The following is a 17975-nucleotide window of genomic DNA, read 5'->3' on the forward strand; positions in this document are numbered from 1 at the left end:
TGACGTTTGAGTCAGCCCCACCACTCAAGGTAGCAGGCCGCCAGGCAGGAACGCTCAGGTCGCATGCGACCTCTCTGGAAAAGGTTTAGTGCCACCACGTCTCAGCAGAATGCTCCGGCAACAGGCACCTCTCCTGGGACCTTCCCAGGTGTCTGTGGTGAATCACAGGCAAGTAACACCAGAAAGGTTTGTTCTTGCGGTTTGCACCTGGGCGATGCGATTTGTATACCTTGAGCAACGAAAATTTCTGATTGGAAAGCAAAGGCGCTGCTGCGTCTGCACCGCGTACAGGTGCCTAGCGGTTCGGTCAGCAAAGGTCCCTGGTCCCACCTTACAACAATGGATGCCCGGTCTGGAGCTTGACGACCGGGTGGCTCTTGCGCGCGGAACCTTATCTTGATTATATAAGTTTTCAAGTCATGTGATTATTCATGTGAAATCTCAGATATGCGCTCGCGTCAACGACGCGTCTCCATGCGCGTATCGGGAGGAGCACTAAGTGGCCACCCCGCCAGCTTCAACCGCCAGCTTCAACCGCCAGCTTCAACCGCCAGCTTCAAGTCGGCGCCTGATCTTGACATGACAACGACCGATTGACCGACTACCTCAAATCCATCAGCCCATTTGGGCGAGTAACAAAAAGCCGCTATGGACTCAGACGACTACGGTGACGATATTGCTGATGAGGACCTCTTTGAGGCCCTCAGCCAGACACAGGCTGGCCCTTCAAGTTCCTCGGTTCTCGTCTCGCAGAACCCCTCAAACATCCGCCATAGTGTAACCAATAGCGCTCTGGTCCCGTCTTTCAATCGGGTCAATGCAGGACGCCAGTCATACGGCAATAATTCCAGGGCAGCATCCAAATCCACAGCTTCTGTAAGTCATCTATCTTCACGAGGTGGGACGATTGTTGCTGCCTTTTCCATCTCCCTATGTGTTCTAACTTGCGGACCAGGGCTTCTCCAGGGCAACAAACAACAAGTCCGCCAGCGACGAGCTTGATGATTTACCCTCGGATGCATTTTCTTCCTCGCCAGAGCCTGCTTTTGCATCTAGGCCGGCAGCTCCAGCGCCAAGGACGGTAAACGGGCTCGCTCGCACAAATTCAGCAACTTACCGCCAGACAACTTTACTCGGTGGCCGAGTGGCAGATGACTCTCCAATTCAAGCAGCCCAACCTGGTTTCGGTAGGGTCTATAGAGGAGACAAACCGCAAGAACCACCTGCCCATCATGCCCTTGACCGCGAAGCCATGAAAACTTGGCTCTATCCCACCAACCTTGGAGCCACGAGAGATTACCAGTTCAGCATTGTCAAGAACGGACTCTTCAACAATACGCTTGTTGCCCTTCCCACTGGTCTTGGCAAGACATTCATCGCTGCAACCGTCATGCTCAACTACTTTCGGTGGACCAAAGATGTCAAAATCGTCTTCGTGGCCCCTACGAAGCCTTTGGTGGCCCAGCAAGTCGACGCGTGTTTCAACATTGCTGGAATTGCACGATCCGAAACGACGCTTCTAACAGGTGACACAGCACCGGCCCTTAGGGTTGATGAGTGGCAATCCAAGCGAGTGTTCTTTATGACGCCCCAGACTCTGGTCAACGATTTGTCCCATGGTTATGCAGATCCCAAGTCGATCGTCCTTCTGGTTATCGACGAAGCGCATCGTGCAACGGGCGAGTACGCGTACGCCAAGGTCGTCAAGCTCATGCGTCGCTTCAATCCCTACTTCCGTGTCTTGGCCTTGACAGCCACACCTGGCTCCAAAGTTGAGACCGTGCAAGAGATTATTGACAATCTCGGCATATCTCACATTGAGATTCGGACGGAGGAGTCCATCGATATTCGTCAATACGTACACCAAAGGAATGTTGAGCAGGTTTTGCTTGATCCGTCCGACGAGATGTGCGAGATCAAGGACCTGTTTACTAAAGCCCTGAAACCCCTCATGGACAAGCTCACGCAACAAAACATTTACTACGGACGAGACCCAATGTCCATCACGGCATATGGCTTGATGCAACAACAGAAGGATTGGTTTGCAAATGTCGGGCGACGAGCCAACCCGGGGCTGCAAGGCATGATGCGGTCTGTCTTCTCCATTCTTCAAAGCCTCGCGCACACGATCAAACTACTGAACTTTCACGGAGTGAGGCCGTTCTACGAGAACCTCAATGAGTTCAGAAGTGAGGTTGAGGAAAAGGGGGCAAAAGGATCAAAATACAAGAAGCAAATTTTGGAAAGCGAGCATTTCCAAGAAATGATGTCGAACATGGAGAAGTGGCTTCGGATTGATGGATTTGCGAGTCATCCGAAGCTAACTGAACTCCAAGACCGAATTCTGAACCACTTCATGGACAATGGTGGGAATTCAGCAACTCGCGTCATCGTATTCAGCGAGTACAGAGACAGCGCCGAGGATATTGTCCAGGTACTGAATCGTCACAAGCCACTCATCAAGGCCACAGTCTTTGTTGGCCAGGCAGATTCCAAAAGGTCAGCAGGTATGAAGCAAGCCGAACAGATTGAGACGATTGAGAAGTTCAAGGACGGCAAGTACAATGTACTAGTGGCAACATCCATTGGTGAGGAAGGTCTAGACATTGGTCAAGTCGACCTGATTGTCTGCTACGATGCATCCTCCTCGCCTATCCGCATGCTGCAACGAATGGGTCGAACCGGACGAAAGCGAGCGGGAAACATCATCCTGCTCCTCATGCGGGGGAAAGAGGAAGAGGCATTTGCCAGATCCAAGGACAACTATGCAGAAATGCAAAAGATTATAAGCGATGGAAGCAAGTTCAATTTCCGTCATGATTTATCAGCCCGGATCGTCCCTCGAGACATTCGTCCAGAAGTTGTCATGCAACACATTGAGATACCCATTGAGAACACCCAGAACCCGGCGCTGCCTGAGCCGAAGAAGCGAAGGCAGCCAGCCAAGAAGAAGCCGCCCAAGAAATTCCATCTTCCGGACGGCGTCGAGCTTGGATTCACAAAAGCATCAGATTTTGGCAAGCCAACCGCAGGGGCTAAAAGGGGTCGTCCACCGAAGCAGCCGGAGCCAACGGAGGCAGACTTTGTTGAGGACGTACCATCTTTGAACTCTGTCGTTTTGACCGATACTCAACTAGCTGAACTGGATAGGATATACCGTTCTCTGCCAGCAAGCACTACGAAGATCGAAGAGATTGAGATGCCGAACTTGACGTCGTACCCGCTGCTTCAGCGACGACTTCGACCAGTCGAGAGGGTTCAACATGGCGTAAGGACCAAGAAATTTGTCAAGCTCTGCAAGAAGCTTTCTCAGCAGCAGGATACTGCGAGCCGGTACACGAAACCTTATGGGGAGAAAGATACCAGCCGATACAAAAGCATCCCGGTGCCGCCTTTTGCAAGCGATACGGAGGACGAGGGTCCCCCAGCCACGAGATCCGTGATAGAATTCTCCGACGACGACGATGTAGTCGAGCAGTCCCGCCCCAAGAAACGCGTATCTACCGGTGCAGTGAAACCTAGGTCATTCATGGCCGCCTCTGCCCTCATAGACGATGGCCTCAACGACATGGAGGAGGAAGAATCCCCTCCGCGACGCCGCCCAAAGCCAGCGGCCAAGAAGCGCGGCAAGAAAGCCACCAAGAAAACCCGAGGTGGCATCAACAGCGATGAACTCGGCGATGACTGCTTGCGGGACAGCGACGCGATGGATACGGACGGTTCGGACGATGGAGCTGACTTGGTGGATTTCGTTGTCTCGGACGACCATCCCATGTCCAGTGTGCGACCGACGTCATCCAATCCACCATCGAGCCAAACTGCAACCCCCGATTCTCCAACGCGGACAGAGACATCAAAGCCGTTTTACGTGCCGACTCAATTTCCGCCCACGCAGGAGTCGGTGGACTCGCTGCTGGATGATGACGACGATCTGCTTAGCAGCACGAAGCGGCCGTCGACAAGCAGGGCGCGGCTCGATTCCGAGCCAGATGATACGCCGCAGAGACAGGTGGGAGGCCGGCAGCAGAGAAGGCGCCCGGTATTTGACAGTGATAGTGACGAGTAAGCCCTGGGGGCAGGCATGTATTTTTAAATAGACACGAGTAATATCTGGCAGGTGAAAACATGGCACGATCGTACATAGCATCACCAGAGAACGAATTGCATGACTGAATGAACACATTTCATTATTCTACCTCTCCGCATCAACCTTCGTCCCCCAACACCAACCTCGAAGCTAGAACGCGCACCTGTAGGTCTAGTCAGCAAAGTTCCAAACCCAGATCAATCTTCAATCTTTCCAAGCGGAAAATAAGACCAATTTCAGAAACCCAATTTAAAAGCACTACATCCCCACCCCACCTCCCTGCGCCCCTACCCCGACGACGTACGAGATGGCACATGACGGTGCAAACTTCCCGCAGCCATGGTGTCCAGACAGATAGGATGTCAACAGGAAAGCGAAGCCGAAGGGAGCAGACCTCCGGAGGGAAAAGAAGAGAGAGAAAAACAGAAGAGAAAAACGCAGAATGTCCCAGAAAGCAAGGAAAAGAAGAAAAAGACAAGCGCCGTCCCCAGCCAACGAACCAAACCACAACATTTCCCCGCCTCGCTCCCGCCGAACACCATCGATGTAAGCGCTGTTAAGCATCTTCCACCATCCAGAGTCCAACCTCCAACGCCAGCCCTTAATGTCTGCATAAAGGTCCGCACCCCGCCGCCCGTAACGCTTGCACGAACAATCCATGCCAGAAGCAGGAGAGAATGTCAAGCAGGCGTTCGAGGCGCGTTCCCCACAGAGGTAAAGTTGCGCGTCCATCGGTAGACCGTTCGGTGCCGGCACGCAAAGTGCAGGGGCTGGCTGCAGAGATCCGCGACCGGGAAAAACACGACACTCGCCCTCTCCCCCCCTCCCCCGACTTCCCTTTCCTCCCACATCTCGCTCTCCCGCGCTCTCCCCCTCCTCCCCCCGTTCCCGAAGGCCCTTGCAATGCTCCGGGGCGTCTCAGACGGCTCTTCCTATTGAGATACGGGTGATGCGAATTCATCATATGTTGGTCGTTGCGCATGCGTGAAGCACACACGCGTGATTTTGTGACGTGAGGAAAAATGAGTTGGCTTACCTCTCAGCGACGGATTCAAAAAGAATGAGTTTGAATCCGTGAAGCTTCGATGTGCGACGTTCGTGCTGCGACGCGGCGGCGTTGACGATACGCGTTTGGGGTGGTGGTGGATGGAAGTTGGGAGGAAGGAAAGGCGAAGAGATTTTGCCGACGCGCTTTTTGGAGCTGGCGGCACCTTGCGGTGGGTGGGGCATGGAGACCTCAGGAATTAGGCGAAAGGGCGGCGGTCCGGCGACAGCTGGGTGTAGATACCCCACAGGAGCTTCACTGAGTGACACCTCAGAAAGTTAGGTAAGCCGACGGGGGAAGCGGGACAGAACGGTTATCCCCGCCGAACCCGTCTCACATGGACGACGGGAGCATAGGGACTACCTTAGTACAAGACACCAAACGGTCTAACAACGGAATACAGTCACCAAAAACCAGGAAAAGGCCCAAAGAAAGCACGCTTAAGTCTACACTAGGCGGGCGTGAGCTTGGAGGCGGCAGAGGAGCTATTTAGGATAAGCTCGCTAGGGATGATGCTTATAATGTCTCCTGCTGTGATGCTAACCTGATTAGGATTGGTGGTGGGTGAAGAGGTGCTTCCTAAAGGCCTTAGTATGGGAACGTTAGGGTGATGGACGGCCTGCAGCTTCGGCATTATTGACGCTGGAGTCTCCGTGTAGGAGATATGGATATAGGGGTGCGGAAGGTCTATGTGCTGTTGGAAGGCATATTTGCGCCACTGCAGCGGGTTAGAGCTGCGGCGGTGGGTGTAGATGGCGCAGCCGCCTACGCGCGGGAGGGAGACGTCTTGCCTGGGGCCGGCAAGCCTGCCGATGGACACCCGAAGCTTGTCTCCCAGTCCCTATGCGTGCGTGGCGATACGCTCAGGGCCAGATATAGGAGGTCTTGGCGGCTGGGGCGCCTCTGCTATTGATGCGAGGTGGGTGATGGACTTGACGTTGAGCCTGAAGAGGGGATCTGCCTGTTCGCCTTGGATGACTCTTGCGAACAACTGGCTGAAGGCGGCCAGCTGCTTGACGGCGCTACTTCTGTCGTCCTCGGCCTCCTCAGATGTGAGGCTGATAAGCTGGCGAGCTAGGTCCTGTGAGTTCCTGTGAGTCTGACAAGGTGAGGCCGAGCTTGCTGGGGGGGAGGGCGGGGAGGAAATTAAGACTGTTGCTGGAGACTATGTTTAAGATGCGGCTAGTATAGAGGTAACGGCTGATATCAGCCTTTTGCAGATAATACGCCCTCGATTTGGTATTAGCGGAAGAGGGGTTGATGCTGAGCACCTTGTAGGTGAGGCTCTGGATGTCGCTGCGGCTTTGGTATATGGCGGCGCTGTTGGGTCCTGGCTTCTTGAAGCGCCTGCTTAGCTGGATGTGGGCGAGCCTTGTCTGGTACCTGGCGAGGGCCTCGTGGTATTTGGCCTGCTGGGTGTTGTGGTAGAGAACGATGTGGTTCTTGTATGGCGGGAGGTGGAGCGTTGAGCTTGTTGAGGCGGCCCGCCAGGCTTGTAAGAGGGCCACGCACTGTTTAACGCTGCGGGTGACGAGGGACTTCACAATGGCCTCGACCTTGTCCATGGAAGGGGCTGACCTGGACGTATGCGGCCTGGCCTCGCTGGAGCGGGGTTTCTGATTATTGGCGTCGTCCTGGCTTCCTGAGTAATCTTCTGCGGATATCTCTGCGAGGCTATCTGGGGTGTCGTCGCGGGAGATGTTGCAGTTGAGGTCCTTCACATCCTCATCATCATTTTTATGGTCTGTATTATCTGTGTCGTCTGTCTTGTCGCTACTAGCAACATCCCTAGCGTGGCTCTTGCTATACCTGTTGTGGGGCCTATTTTGTGGTGCGGCTGGCGGGTTCTGTGGGTGTGTGTTTGTCTGCGGTGAGACTAGGATTGGGTCATGTCTGCTTGCTGGCATGTTGGGCTGCGGTGTGGGCTTGGCTGGTGCTGGCTAGTGTGTTGTTATTGTCTGTAGGATTGGTGGCCTGGGCTTGTTTGCCTGTTGACGTCTTCCCGTTTAGATGTCTTTCACGCCTGAGCGTAGATGCCCTGTTGCTTGTGGATGTACTATGGAGTTGATGTTGGGCGAGGGGCTGCGATGATGATGATGATGATGATGATAATGATGATGGTAGGGCTGGTCGCCTGCTGAGTGTGGAGCCTTCTGCGGCGTTGTCACCTGAAGATAGCGGGGAAGGGGGCATGGCTTTCTGGAGGCTGCGCTTTATGAGAGGGATATCTGCCGGCCCCCCCGCGCTTGGTCCCGAGCTACCCATGATGTCCTGGTGGTCTATGGTCCGACTCTTGGGTAGCTTCCTCCGGCTGGGACCTGAGGCTGGGTTGCAGTCTGAGGAGGTAACTTTGTTGCTCACAGTGTTGGCGGCTGAATCGTCAGGCTACGTGCTCCCGGGCGGTTGGAGGGTCTCGCAGGTATTGCTATAGGGATGGAGGTTGCCTGTATATGGGCTGCTTGCGTCTGATGTGGGGGCTGAAGGGATGGTGATAAGCTGGGAGAGGCAGGGTCTGGCGTTGAAAACCTGGAAGTAGGTGCCCGGGGGCATAACGACGGTATCTCCCTCGACGCAGCTGAAAACATAATACGTCACATCCTACTGGTTGAGCATGGCTTTTGTGATGAAGATCTTATTGTGGAGGAAGAACTGCGAGCAAGGTGTGGCGGGGGGGGGGGGGGGGGGGGGGGGGGGGGGGTTCCACGCGTGGGTTGCTGTTGTTGTTGCTGCTGCTGCTGCTGCTCGCCCTGTCCTTTCCCCCCTCCCTGTGACGGCTGGGATAGGATAGCCCTTACGCAGTCCTCAAGACTTCGGCTGGATGTGGGTTTGACGATAAGCTAGACCTTGGGCCCTCTGCGGAAAATAATATCAAACGTAGCGGAGGATGAGCGCTGCAGGTATATGCTGGGATAACTGAATGGCGCTGGGGAGGTGATGATTGTGGCTACCCCGTCTTTGGAATTGGCGATGAGGGCTGGGTTGGTCAGCTAGCTGTCGCCTGTGACCCCCGCCTGATTGTATATGCTAGCGAAGTAGGATGTGATGGTGTTAGGTAAGGGCTGATGGGAGAAGGAATCAGCCATGTCGGCCTGTATGGACGGCGCCCTTGGTTGGGGTGAGGCGCTGCGACTTGGGCTCGTCTTGATGACGGCCTCCTGCGTCTGGGTGTTAGGCTTCGGCATGTTGAGGATGGACATACTGGGGGTTCTTGACGGGTAGAAGGTATACGTCTGGACATACGCTGGGGGGTTGGCGACGTTGAGTGGCGGCTTGACTTGCCTGCTACCTTCTTCTGTCTGGAGGTGAAGCTTCGCGAAACCTATACTACTTGATATGGGGAGGTGGAGGATTTGATTGTAGGTTTCCGCCTGTATGGACTTGAAGATGCCCTAGGGAAGGTTCATCATTATATCGCTGGCTGGGACGAAGATGGTTATAGGGGAGGACCTGGTATAGGATGGTGGCGTTTGTGACCTCTCCTGCGCATTTTCCTTGGCTGCTGGTGGGGCTATGTCTGGCGTCCTGGGCTTCGATGTGGCGATGGAATTGGGCAGGGATGAGAGTGTTGAGCTGAAGAGCTGGGCTGGCCGAGGGTCTTGCCTGCTTGGGAGCTTCTGGCTGTTTTCTCCGTCATTTAGGGGGAGTGCGTCACACGCGGCTTGGGCAGTAGCGCGCAGGGCCTGGCTTGGATGGTGTATATTATTGGGGCGTGACTCGGGAGACATGCTTCTTCTGTTGGTCTCACAACAGAGAGGTAGGAGATAGGAGGTAGGAGGTAGGAGGGGGAAGACTGGATAGCGGGCTACGAGTAATGCAGGGACCCCTTTTGTATGTGTGTGTGTGTGTGTGTCTAGGAGATACCTGTAAGGCGAGGTGGACCTAGGTAAGGTATATTGAGTTGGGTGAGGCAAGTATCAAGGTAGATGGCGGACACTTGATGATGATGCTACAGACAGCTAAAGACGGCGTGAGGGCCACGGGGTGAAGGGGGCGGAAGTAATTCGATCGGCAAAACACGCGGTTGAGAAGTTAATAAGGATAAACGGGTGTTGAGAGAGGGATGTGGCGGGTGAAACAGGCCTTCTTCTATCGCACAAACAATACGATGTGGAAAGTGTACAATACAGTCCCTGAAAGTTTGTATAAGCAAACACCAGCCCGAAAAAGCAAAGCCCCCATGAAATTGAGCCAGGGGGATATGTAGTTTGTTAAAACACCCCAGCATCTCATATGCAATCATGGGGCCTAAGTACCACGCTTACAAACATTCAGGGACTGTATGGAAGGGGTACGTAGGTAGTTGAGAACAAAGACTCCACTTCTAGAACGAATCAAGACGCGTGAACTCCAGCTGGATATTAGTGATGCCGACGCGCCGAGATTCGCGTTATAGGGTATCTAGGTATGCATTAGAGTCATACGGCAGTCAACAAGGTGCGCCTCCAGGCGGCAAACTGCGAAGAAGAAAACTCAGAAAGGAAGAAAGATCTAGGTATGCATGTATACGTTTGCACAACCCCATGCCCTTAGATACACAGGGTCAAGCAGAGCGGTGCGGCGATCAGGTGCCAGGGCGAGCTGTGTCGGTAATGCTGCGCTCTGAGAAGGGAGATATAACTACTGGCTCTTTGAGATTCCTAAATCTACCTATCTACCCTTTTCCACCCTAAAGTTACGGTGCAATCTACCTTCCCTTGGCCCCTATTTGCCAACGAAATTGATTACGCGCCGGCTCCCTCGTATCCCAGCCCGCAGATCCCTTCATCGTAGGAAGAGCCGGAACCTGAGACCCAATCCCCCGTCAAGCCCGATCCGTCGCCGTGAGACTCACACTCGCCGCCCCAGACGTCATACGCCTCCACCCTTAATCCCGCGGAGACTTTCGACTCTCTGCCGGAGCCGTGTCCGCTCCATCTGGGCCTCTGGGCCCCCTTTTCTTTCATTCCGTCCGTGATATCCAGAGCAAACAGTCCTTCAGTGGATACTTGGTCAACATTTGACACAGCATCCCACGTCACGGCATTGCCCAACGGACGCCAGATAGACAGAATAGCTTTTTTTTTTTTTTTGGTTTTCTCAGAACTTGCCATATCAAATTTCAAAGCGATATGTTTAGAGATCTGCTTCCTCACACCCATGGGCTGACTAGCGGAGACCTTTCGTTCTGTTGGCCCCAAGTCACCACATCTCGTGCCATACACATCCTCTATCGTCAATCTCATACCATTAAAAATGAGGAAAGAGATAAATCCTAGAGCAAGCAGGGTTGTTCTGCCAAACCAATTGTACAAAAGCGCGCCAAAGAGGACAAGTCGAACATCCGACATCCTCGAGCCAATACAAATGGCTCAATCCGTATCCAGTCATGAAATCATAAACCTGTCCAACACCAAGAAGTTTTTGTCACACTTGCAGCTCAAAAGAGCTGTCACCGTATTCATCGCACACTCCGCTCAAGACCGTTTACTGGCTCGGGAAGTTTGTGTAGTCGATGTTATTCCAGTCTAGTGACTGGAAGGGGTCTTGGGAATTTTGGGAGTAACCCAGACCGGCGCTCGGTACCTCGCCAAACAGAGGCTCGAAGGCCTTAGTAGCATTGTTGGACGGGAACAACTGAAAGTCGTTGCCGCAGAAGTTGTCACCGGCGTTGCCAAAGTTGTCATCGAAGCTCTCGTCGACCTCAGCCAGCGAGTTAGGTGTGAAGAGCATAGCATTGCCCTGGCCGATGGGGGAGATGTGAGGAGCGGGCTGAGCCGGCATCATCTGCGGCTGGCAGGCGGGTACAGGCTGGTAGATGGGGAAAGCCATGTTCATCTGCTTGTCGGCAAACACGGCGCGGTCAGGAGTGGGAAGCGAAGCATGCGCAGCGTAGATGTCGTCTTCCACAATAAACTCCGGACCGTCTTGGTACGAGTACGGGCCAAGAGAGATGTCGGTGTTGGGAGTATTGTGGTCGGACGGGGACAGGGACATCTCGAGGTCCACTTGGTTGTCGAACGGCTGCTGGACGCCTATGACCTGCTCAAACTCTTCATCGGAAATGTACGAGGGGAATTCCATGCCGTCAATGTGGGAAGCGAAGTCGCCAACGGGACCGATGGGGTGCAGGGGAAGCATGGGGTCGTTGAAGTTGAAGTGCTGGGCCTGGTCCATTGGCGGAGGAGGAGTGGCAGCACTGCTGGTGGAGGGGGTAGGCATGTGGTGAAGCTGGGGAGTGGCGTGGGTTACGCTGCCGGCTTTGCTGTCCTTCTTGCCATTGGTCTTGGTGCGGACGTAGGTCCAGCCATGAGCCTTCTCCATGTGCTGCTTGCAGTTGGACTCGCGCTTCGACTTGTAAGGGCAAGGCTTGTACAAGCACTCGTACATGGGAGGAGCCGAAGAGTGCTTGTCGTTGTGGTGGCGGTCCATCTCCTTCTCAGTCGGCCAGCCGTACTCGTGGTACTTGCAGGTGGAAACAGGGCACTTCCAAGGACGCGAGTGAGTCTTCTCGTGCTTGGTCAAGTCGCATGGGCGCTTGAACTCCTTGTTGCAGCCAGGCTCGCGGCACTTCTTGGGGGCGAGCTCCTCGGGGCTGGCGTTCTTCTTGCGGCGGGCCATGGAGCGCATGATCTCCTCCTCGTCCTCCAGCTGCTGGCTCATGGAGCGCTTCATCTTGATGGGTGCGGAGTCGTCCAGGTCGACCTCCAGACCAGTAGCCATGGAGATGGCCTTACCGTCCTTACGAACGCGGACGAGCTCAGCAGGGCGTCCGTTCTCGGTGATGCCACCGTAAAGTTTGATTTCGTCGGTGCTGTTTGTCGCGTTAGCAGGGGCAAATAATCCCGGAGCGGGGTTACCATACGAGATCTCAACGTCTCCCTTTTCCTTGGCGGCAGCGAGTTGGCCTGCGTACTGGTGAAGCTGTTCGACAAGGTCGATAAAATACCCGTTAGTGTAAGGTCGGTCGTTGGGTCGAGTCTGTTCTCGGTCGCTGAGGTATTCCACGGTGGCTTGAATGCAGCGGATCGACGTCAGGCAGAAGTCGAGGTACAAGGCGGCAGTCTTGGACCTCCCCTTCATCAACAATCGATAAGTATTTCCTCAAAGACCAGTATCAGTCAGTGCTTGACTTACCGGTGCCATGAAAATCAAAGTCTTTTCGAGATCTCTCAGACAGATGATCTCCTTATCTCTAATGAGTCTAGGAACATCGAGAACAATGGGCTCAAAGTCCTTCAGGGCAGGCTTGGCCCGAAGAGGGCGCAGAATGTGCTCTGTGATGCGGTTGGCAGCCTTTTGGCTGAGGCCGCGAAGGTTCTCCTTGGTGGATGAAGAGGTGGCAGCGGCGGACCTAGTAATGGCAGAGGCCTTCTTTGATGCGGTGGTCGCAGGCTCTGTCTCGGTGGTAGGAGCGACAGAGGTGCCGAGTCCGCTGTCTGATTCATGATGTCTCGAGGAGCGGCGGGTTCTAGGACGCAGAATGCGGCGTTCCGCTTCCTTTGACTTCTCCTTGGCCATGGCGGGGTCGACAACGGGAAGGTTGAGGAAGCCTCTGGGAACGGGAAGGCTGTCGTCACGGAAGGACCTGGCCTTGGGCGAGACGATGGTGATGTTGGAGAGAGAGTTCTCAATGTCGTCGATCATCAACGCGGCGCGACGGCAGTGGGCATCAACGACGTCGTCCAGGTTTGTCTGGGAGCGTCGAAGGCTAGGAGGGGAGGCCAAGGCGTCGTCTGTTGAAGAGGTAGGGCTGGTGGGAGAGTGGAAGGTAGCACCCTTGCGAAGGGTCATGTTGGTCTTAAGGCTGAGGCCGGCAGGAGACTCCGGGCGAGTCACCGGAGTCCTTCGTCGAGGGTTGACGGAGACGGACATGGTGACGGTAATGACACGGGTGTCCAGAACTCTGTCAACAAGGAGAGTGTTAGATATCTTATGGGTTCATTCGAGTTGTAGGGCTGAACGGGACACGGGGTGTGAGTCACGACCAGGACAACGCCGGTACGCCAGAGGCAGGATAGTCGTAACTCTTGGAGCCAATCGTCCCCAAGGTTTTAGGATTGGCCAATGTGACAATGTGGCGGCAGATGTTTGAGACGGGGAACGTGTGGACGAAGTAGAAGAAAGGAGAGGTCCTAGTCTTACAATGTGTGATAACAGCTGGTGCGGGAGATGATGGTATGTCGGCGACGGGAAGTCTGAGGATGCAGGAGAGACGATTTAAGTCGAGGCCGAAATCAGTCTGCCTGATTTTGGGGTCCGGTCCGCAGAGTGCTGGATGCGAGACACGGGGTAGGAGCGGTTCGTTCGTCTCTGCGGGACTACGCGTCGGCGAGAGAGACGAGGGAGAAGAGGGCAGATGTGCAGGTTGTTATTGGGAAAGTGTCCGGGAGAAGCGGCGGACGAGTAGAGATGGTGGGGGAAGTGCCAACTGCGGACTGGATGTGGCGGCCTCAGTGGGACAGGTGCGGGCGGATGTCGAGTCCTGAAAGTTGAGGACGGAGGTGTACGAGACTGAGGGAGGGGGAAAAAAAGAAGAGATGGTTGAGGACGAGGAGAAGGATTCGGTCGAAGAAAGGACGGCGAGGACGAAGACGTGGACGGGGGTGGGATGGAGGCGGGAGAAGCGTGAGATTTGGCGGTTTGGCTCGAAGGTCGTCGAGGAGGTTGATTAGAAAAGCAGAAGCGACGTGAACGACGTGAGCGGACCTAGGAGCGCCCGGGGCGAAGGCTGCTGCCTGGAGCAGCTGGGCCAATCAGACGGCGTCGCGGGCGGTTAGTGGAGGCGGAGTCTGGGCTCTGCGGACTGAGGAGGATCAGACCCCTGTTCGTCCGCAGGGGAGCGTCGAGAGTGATGTATCGCTGGGTTGGTACGCTACTGGATTTACTGGGTTTACTGAGTGCATGGGCTGGAGGGTCGCTGAGGGAAAAGAGCGAGAATGGCGGTTTTGGGAGATACCCAGGACCCTTCTGCCCCAATTCCTCGTCAAGACGCCCGCCGTCGGGTACAAGACGCGACCTGGGACCCAAACAGCTCCAGGGCAGCGAGTGCAGGGCCCGCTGTTAGGGTCACCGTCGCGCTGCAGCCGTCGGACTAAACTGGGCTACAGTGGAGCAGATGAGAAAGAGCGACTTGAGCACAGCCCCGGAATTAAGCATTAGAGTGCTGGATTAGCACCGACGACATTTTGAGAATCGCGCTCAATGTAACGGCGTCACGGCTGAGAGGACAGGGAGGTTTCAATAATAGCTCCATTTCATACCGGTGATGATGATGGTGATGGTATCCGCAGCCCACACACTGCGGTGCTGTCTGCTCCAGCATCGGGACCGATGGTGCTGGCTGTTGTCAGCGGCAAACAAGCAAGACAAGACAACCTCCTCTCTCCTTGGGTCCGAGTCCGTTTCTGTTGCTGTTTGTCCATTCGAAGTATCCGTACACTCACTGTATTGCGCGTTGGTGAGGTCGCGTGTGTGCCGTGCTGCTGAGCTAAAACGTTGGACGCGCATCAACCCCAAAAGGCAGCCGAATTCTCTGGCCGCTGAATGCTCAAACACCCCCCAACGGTCGACGCAAGCCATCACGAACGCATTCCGGGACGGCGCACCGGTTTGACGGCTGCCTTTTCGCTCCCCCGGCTCCCGCCATGCTTTCAATTTGTTTGATGGGTCTCGACGGGGCAGGCATGGCATGTGGAAACCAGGTGGAAAGAAAGAGAGCGAGAGCAGCCAGCCGGGGGGCCGGGTCCAGCCCAGTAACAAACGGACCGCACAGGTTCGCAGCAGTACGAATTGCCATTCAGAGTATGGCGCCATCGGCCGACGACCCTCGACCCTGAACCTGGAGAATGAGATGGCCAACACCAACGGCGAATGGGCGCAACTGAGGCCAAAGTGTCGCAATGGGACGGGTTGTGTTTCAACGTCCGCTGTGGCAGCAGATTGGCAGGTTGGCAGATTAGCAGCAAAACTCTGACATTGAGGCCTCGAGTAGTTGCAGCTCAAGAGTCCTGCCACGATGGCCTCAATAAGCCCATCACACCGTCCATACCGATCGACATGAGTCCTGTGCAGGGGTTGGTGAGGACAGATGCTGTTTTCGCACGCCGCACTACATCATCATCGTCTCAAATGACACGGCATAGCATGACAGAATGCACAATTGCGGGTGAAGCACAGCAAAAGCTTAGCACGGCTGGCGTCCATCCTGCGAGGCATACCACCGCACAGCACCACAGCACAGCAAACACGGCTGGGCTTTCTGCTGCACCTGCATCTCCCTTCTGTTGCACCGGTTGTGGCTGAGGCCCTGTGTCTCTGTCACTGGTGACTGTTTCCGAGAGAGAGACAGGCGAGAGATCGTCTTGCTGTCTTGCAAAAAGAGGAGCCCAAGAGGAGACGGCCTCATGCACGGTACTTTCTCCAATGGGGACTAATGAAGCTCAAATTGGCCTCGCTCGCTTACCCCGGTCACCATCAGCCCATCAGAACCAAAGTCCCTTTCTCTTCTCAGGACTGAAGACTGCTGAACCCCGTTCCCAGTGTCCTAGACTTCCGCATGTGCTCCACCCGCCCAGCCTGATCCATGACATCCCACTGGATCGTTTCCTTCTCCGCCAACCCGGGTCTGTCTCTCTCGCCTCTTTCTCCCAAATCCGATTCCGCTCTTTCGTCCCCCAATCCCCTCCGCCCCCAGCACCAACCAGCGGGCCCCTCAAATGCTTGGTCCTGCAGTGCTTCATGCTTGGGACCTTGGGACCTTGGGCTGAGGGTCTCAGGTCCCCTCAGCCTCCTCCGCGGGCCCTCATCAGGGTTGCAATGGGCAGTCTCGTCCAAATGTTGCAGTGACAGCAGTTGCAGAGACACTCACCGCAGGCTGGGTTCGACACTGGATGGAGATCCAATCTCCCGGCCTGCTGCCCATGCCATGCAGCACTGCAACTTTGAGCTGGCCACCGGCGACGATTGAGCCACCGTTCAATTCCGGAAATTGACCAATCACACCACACCATCTACGCCCTTCCCTTTTCCGCAACCCTGTGATATCAATCGCGTGGTCCGTGGGCCATCTGTGGAGGTTATCGCCAAAATGCGAGCGAGAGAGCAAGAAAAAAGCAGACAACGAAACACACACGAGCCCACTGCGGACCTCTGGAAGCATGCACATCGCATCGCTTACCGTGGGGGCGGCGGCCGACCCCATCAAAGTGAAGACTCACGCAAACACAACAAGGGAGACCAGGCCAAGGACAACCCGGCCGTCGTGGGGAATCTCAAAACCCCCGGCCCTGATTGATTACATCCGGTGCATCTCGGCGTTCTCGTCCGCTCGGTCGGTCACTCCAGTCCATCTTCAGTCACCCGACCTCCGTGATCGACATGGATCGGGACCGCCAGCGGGCGCATTCTCTTTCGCTTGTCGTCCCAGCCCAGCAACACTGCGACGCCAACCCCTTGGGAAAGGAATCCAACCAAGTCTGACCAAGCAAGGTGTCAAGGTAGCATGGCACCATTGGCATAACCCTCTAGAGGTTTAGCCGTACCCATCGACCGGTCTGCTGGTCTGGATCCGGTCGAATGACGTCCAATATGCTGTCCACCTTAACAGGGTTGGTTACATCTTGACAGACCCCAATATCTGGGCGGTCGTCTTTGCAGCCTTCTTTTGCCGCCGTGGCCGTTCGTAGGGTCAACCCCTCGCTCGCATTCTGGCTCTGGCTCCTCTCTCTGAGCAACGACATTGGATGCGAAGCAAATGACGGGACGTTAGAAGAGACGCAGGACGGACGTGGACCTGCAGGACCTTGACTCGTCACCTGGCTTGCGTCTGTTGGACCTTGGCGCTCTTGCAGTGACGGCACTGGATTGCGCGGTTGCGCATAATCACCACCAGCAATACGGGTAACACAGCACGCAGCACGCAGCACCTACGCAGTCACGCACTCCCCATGGACAAGCATCCCTACTCCTCCTCCTCCTGCACAGTACCTTTACGCGCATGCGGATACAAGAAACGAGAAGCACAGGCGGCATGAGGACTCACAGTACCGCCCTTCTTGCAGGAACCACCACGTCAAACGGACCTTCGTCAGCCAATTGCTCACCACCGCCACCCCCTCCAACCTTCACCGCGGTCCTGCCGCCCCCCTTGGTCCTCTCCACACGTAGGGCTGGCGTGGCGGTCGTCAGGTCCCAGAGAGTAGTGTGTGCGCCGGAGCGTGGGAAGAAGAAGCAAGTAAACTCAAACCGAGCAAGCTTTCTGACTCAAAATTTCGGTTCGCCGGGTCAGAAATGAGCCAGCTAGTAGCTAACTAATGAGTTACTGCGCGCGGGCGCGTATGTGTGTATGTGTGTGAGTGACGGCGTCCCGTCAGAAGCCAAGCTTCTTCGCCTCGTCACCATCCCGTTCCGTCCCTGAACCCGCCGAATCCCGTGCTTGTGCTACCCGTCGTCACCCCGTATTCACGGTTCTCGGACAGAGCCAGGCCCAACTCATTAGACTTGGACGGCACTTGCGAACCGACCGGCCCCCCCATCTCCCCTCTCCCGTCCATTCCAGCAAGACGGCTCGTTGTTCGTCCGCACCTCCATTCCAACGCTGCGTGGCTTACCCACTACGCAGTTTGTCCCGCCGGCGAACCGATGCCGCCGTCCCATTGGTTTACAAGGTCCATCATGGATACGACACGTACTTCGTAGGCGGTAACGAATCAATGATCTCCCGGCCCTCAGTCTGCCCGGCTCATCAGCCCTATGGGGGGTCCCCCCGTCATCCACCAATCAAGTCTGTGGAAATAGAGCAGCCTATCACCCAGTGCTCCGCTCCGCCAATCTCCTGCGACTGCCATATTTGGCCAGACCTTTTTT

General features: G+C 55.4%; 4 protein-coding genes across 4 annotated transcripts; 1 reads left to right on the top strand and 3 right to left on the bottom strand.

Annotated features, from left to right (window-relative positions):
* Positions 1 to 648: 648 nt before the first annotated feature.
* Positions 649 to 4066, top strand: MPH1 (ATP-dependent DNA helicase MPH1; the record flags this gene model as incomplete). The annotated part of the gene is made up of 2 exons (XM_032029900.1): positions 649 to 876; positions 956 to 4066. The coding sequence occupies 2 exons, from the start codon at positions 649 to 651 to the stop codon at positions 4064 to 4066; spliced, it is 3339 nt and encodes a 1112-aa protein (XP_031890412.1).
* A 171-nt stretch (positions 4067 to 4237) lies between these two features.
* Positions 4238 to 5317, bottom strand: CGGC5_v001050 (uncharacterized protein; the record flags this gene model as incomplete). The annotated part of the gene is made up of 2 exons (XM_032029901.1): positions 4238 to 4250; positions 5124 to 5317. 2 exons carry the CDS (start codon positions 5315 to 5317, stop codon positions 4238 to 4240), a joined length of 207 nt encoding a protein of 68 aa, XP_031890416.1.
* Positions 5318 to 5973: 656 nt separating this feature from the next.
* Positions 5974 to 7039, bottom strand: CGGC5_v001051 (uncharacterized protein; the record flags this gene model as incomplete). Its single annotated transcript, XM_032029902.1, has 2 exons — positions 5974 to 6213; positions 6404 to 7039. 2 exons carry the CDS (start codon positions 7037 to 7039, stop codon positions 5974 to 5976), a joined length of 876 nt encoding a protein of 291 aa, XP_031890373.1.
* Positions 7040 to 10595: 3556 nt separating this feature from the next.
* Positions 10596 to 14014, bottom strand: ace1 (Zinc finger transcription factor ace1; the record flags this gene model as incomplete). The annotated part of the gene is made up of 5 exons (XM_066150765.1): positions 10596 to 11922; positions 11974 to 12185; positions 12246 to 13014; positions 13254 to 13306; positions 13997 to 14014. The coding sequence occupies 5 exons, from the start codon at positions 14012 to 14014 to the stop codon at positions 10596 to 10598; spliced, it is 2379 nt and encodes a 792-aa protein (XP_066009830.1).
* Positions 14015 to 17975: the final 3961 nt, after the last annotated feature.

Source organism: Colletotrichum fructicola (genome assembly GCF_000319635.2).
Source record: "Colletotrichum fructicola Nara gc5 chromosome Unknown KSG_Nara_v1_contig01, whole genome shotgun sequence".
NCBI lineage: Eukaryota > Fungi > Ascomycota > Sordariomycetes > Glomerellales > Glomerellaceae > Colletotrichum > Colletotrichum fructicola.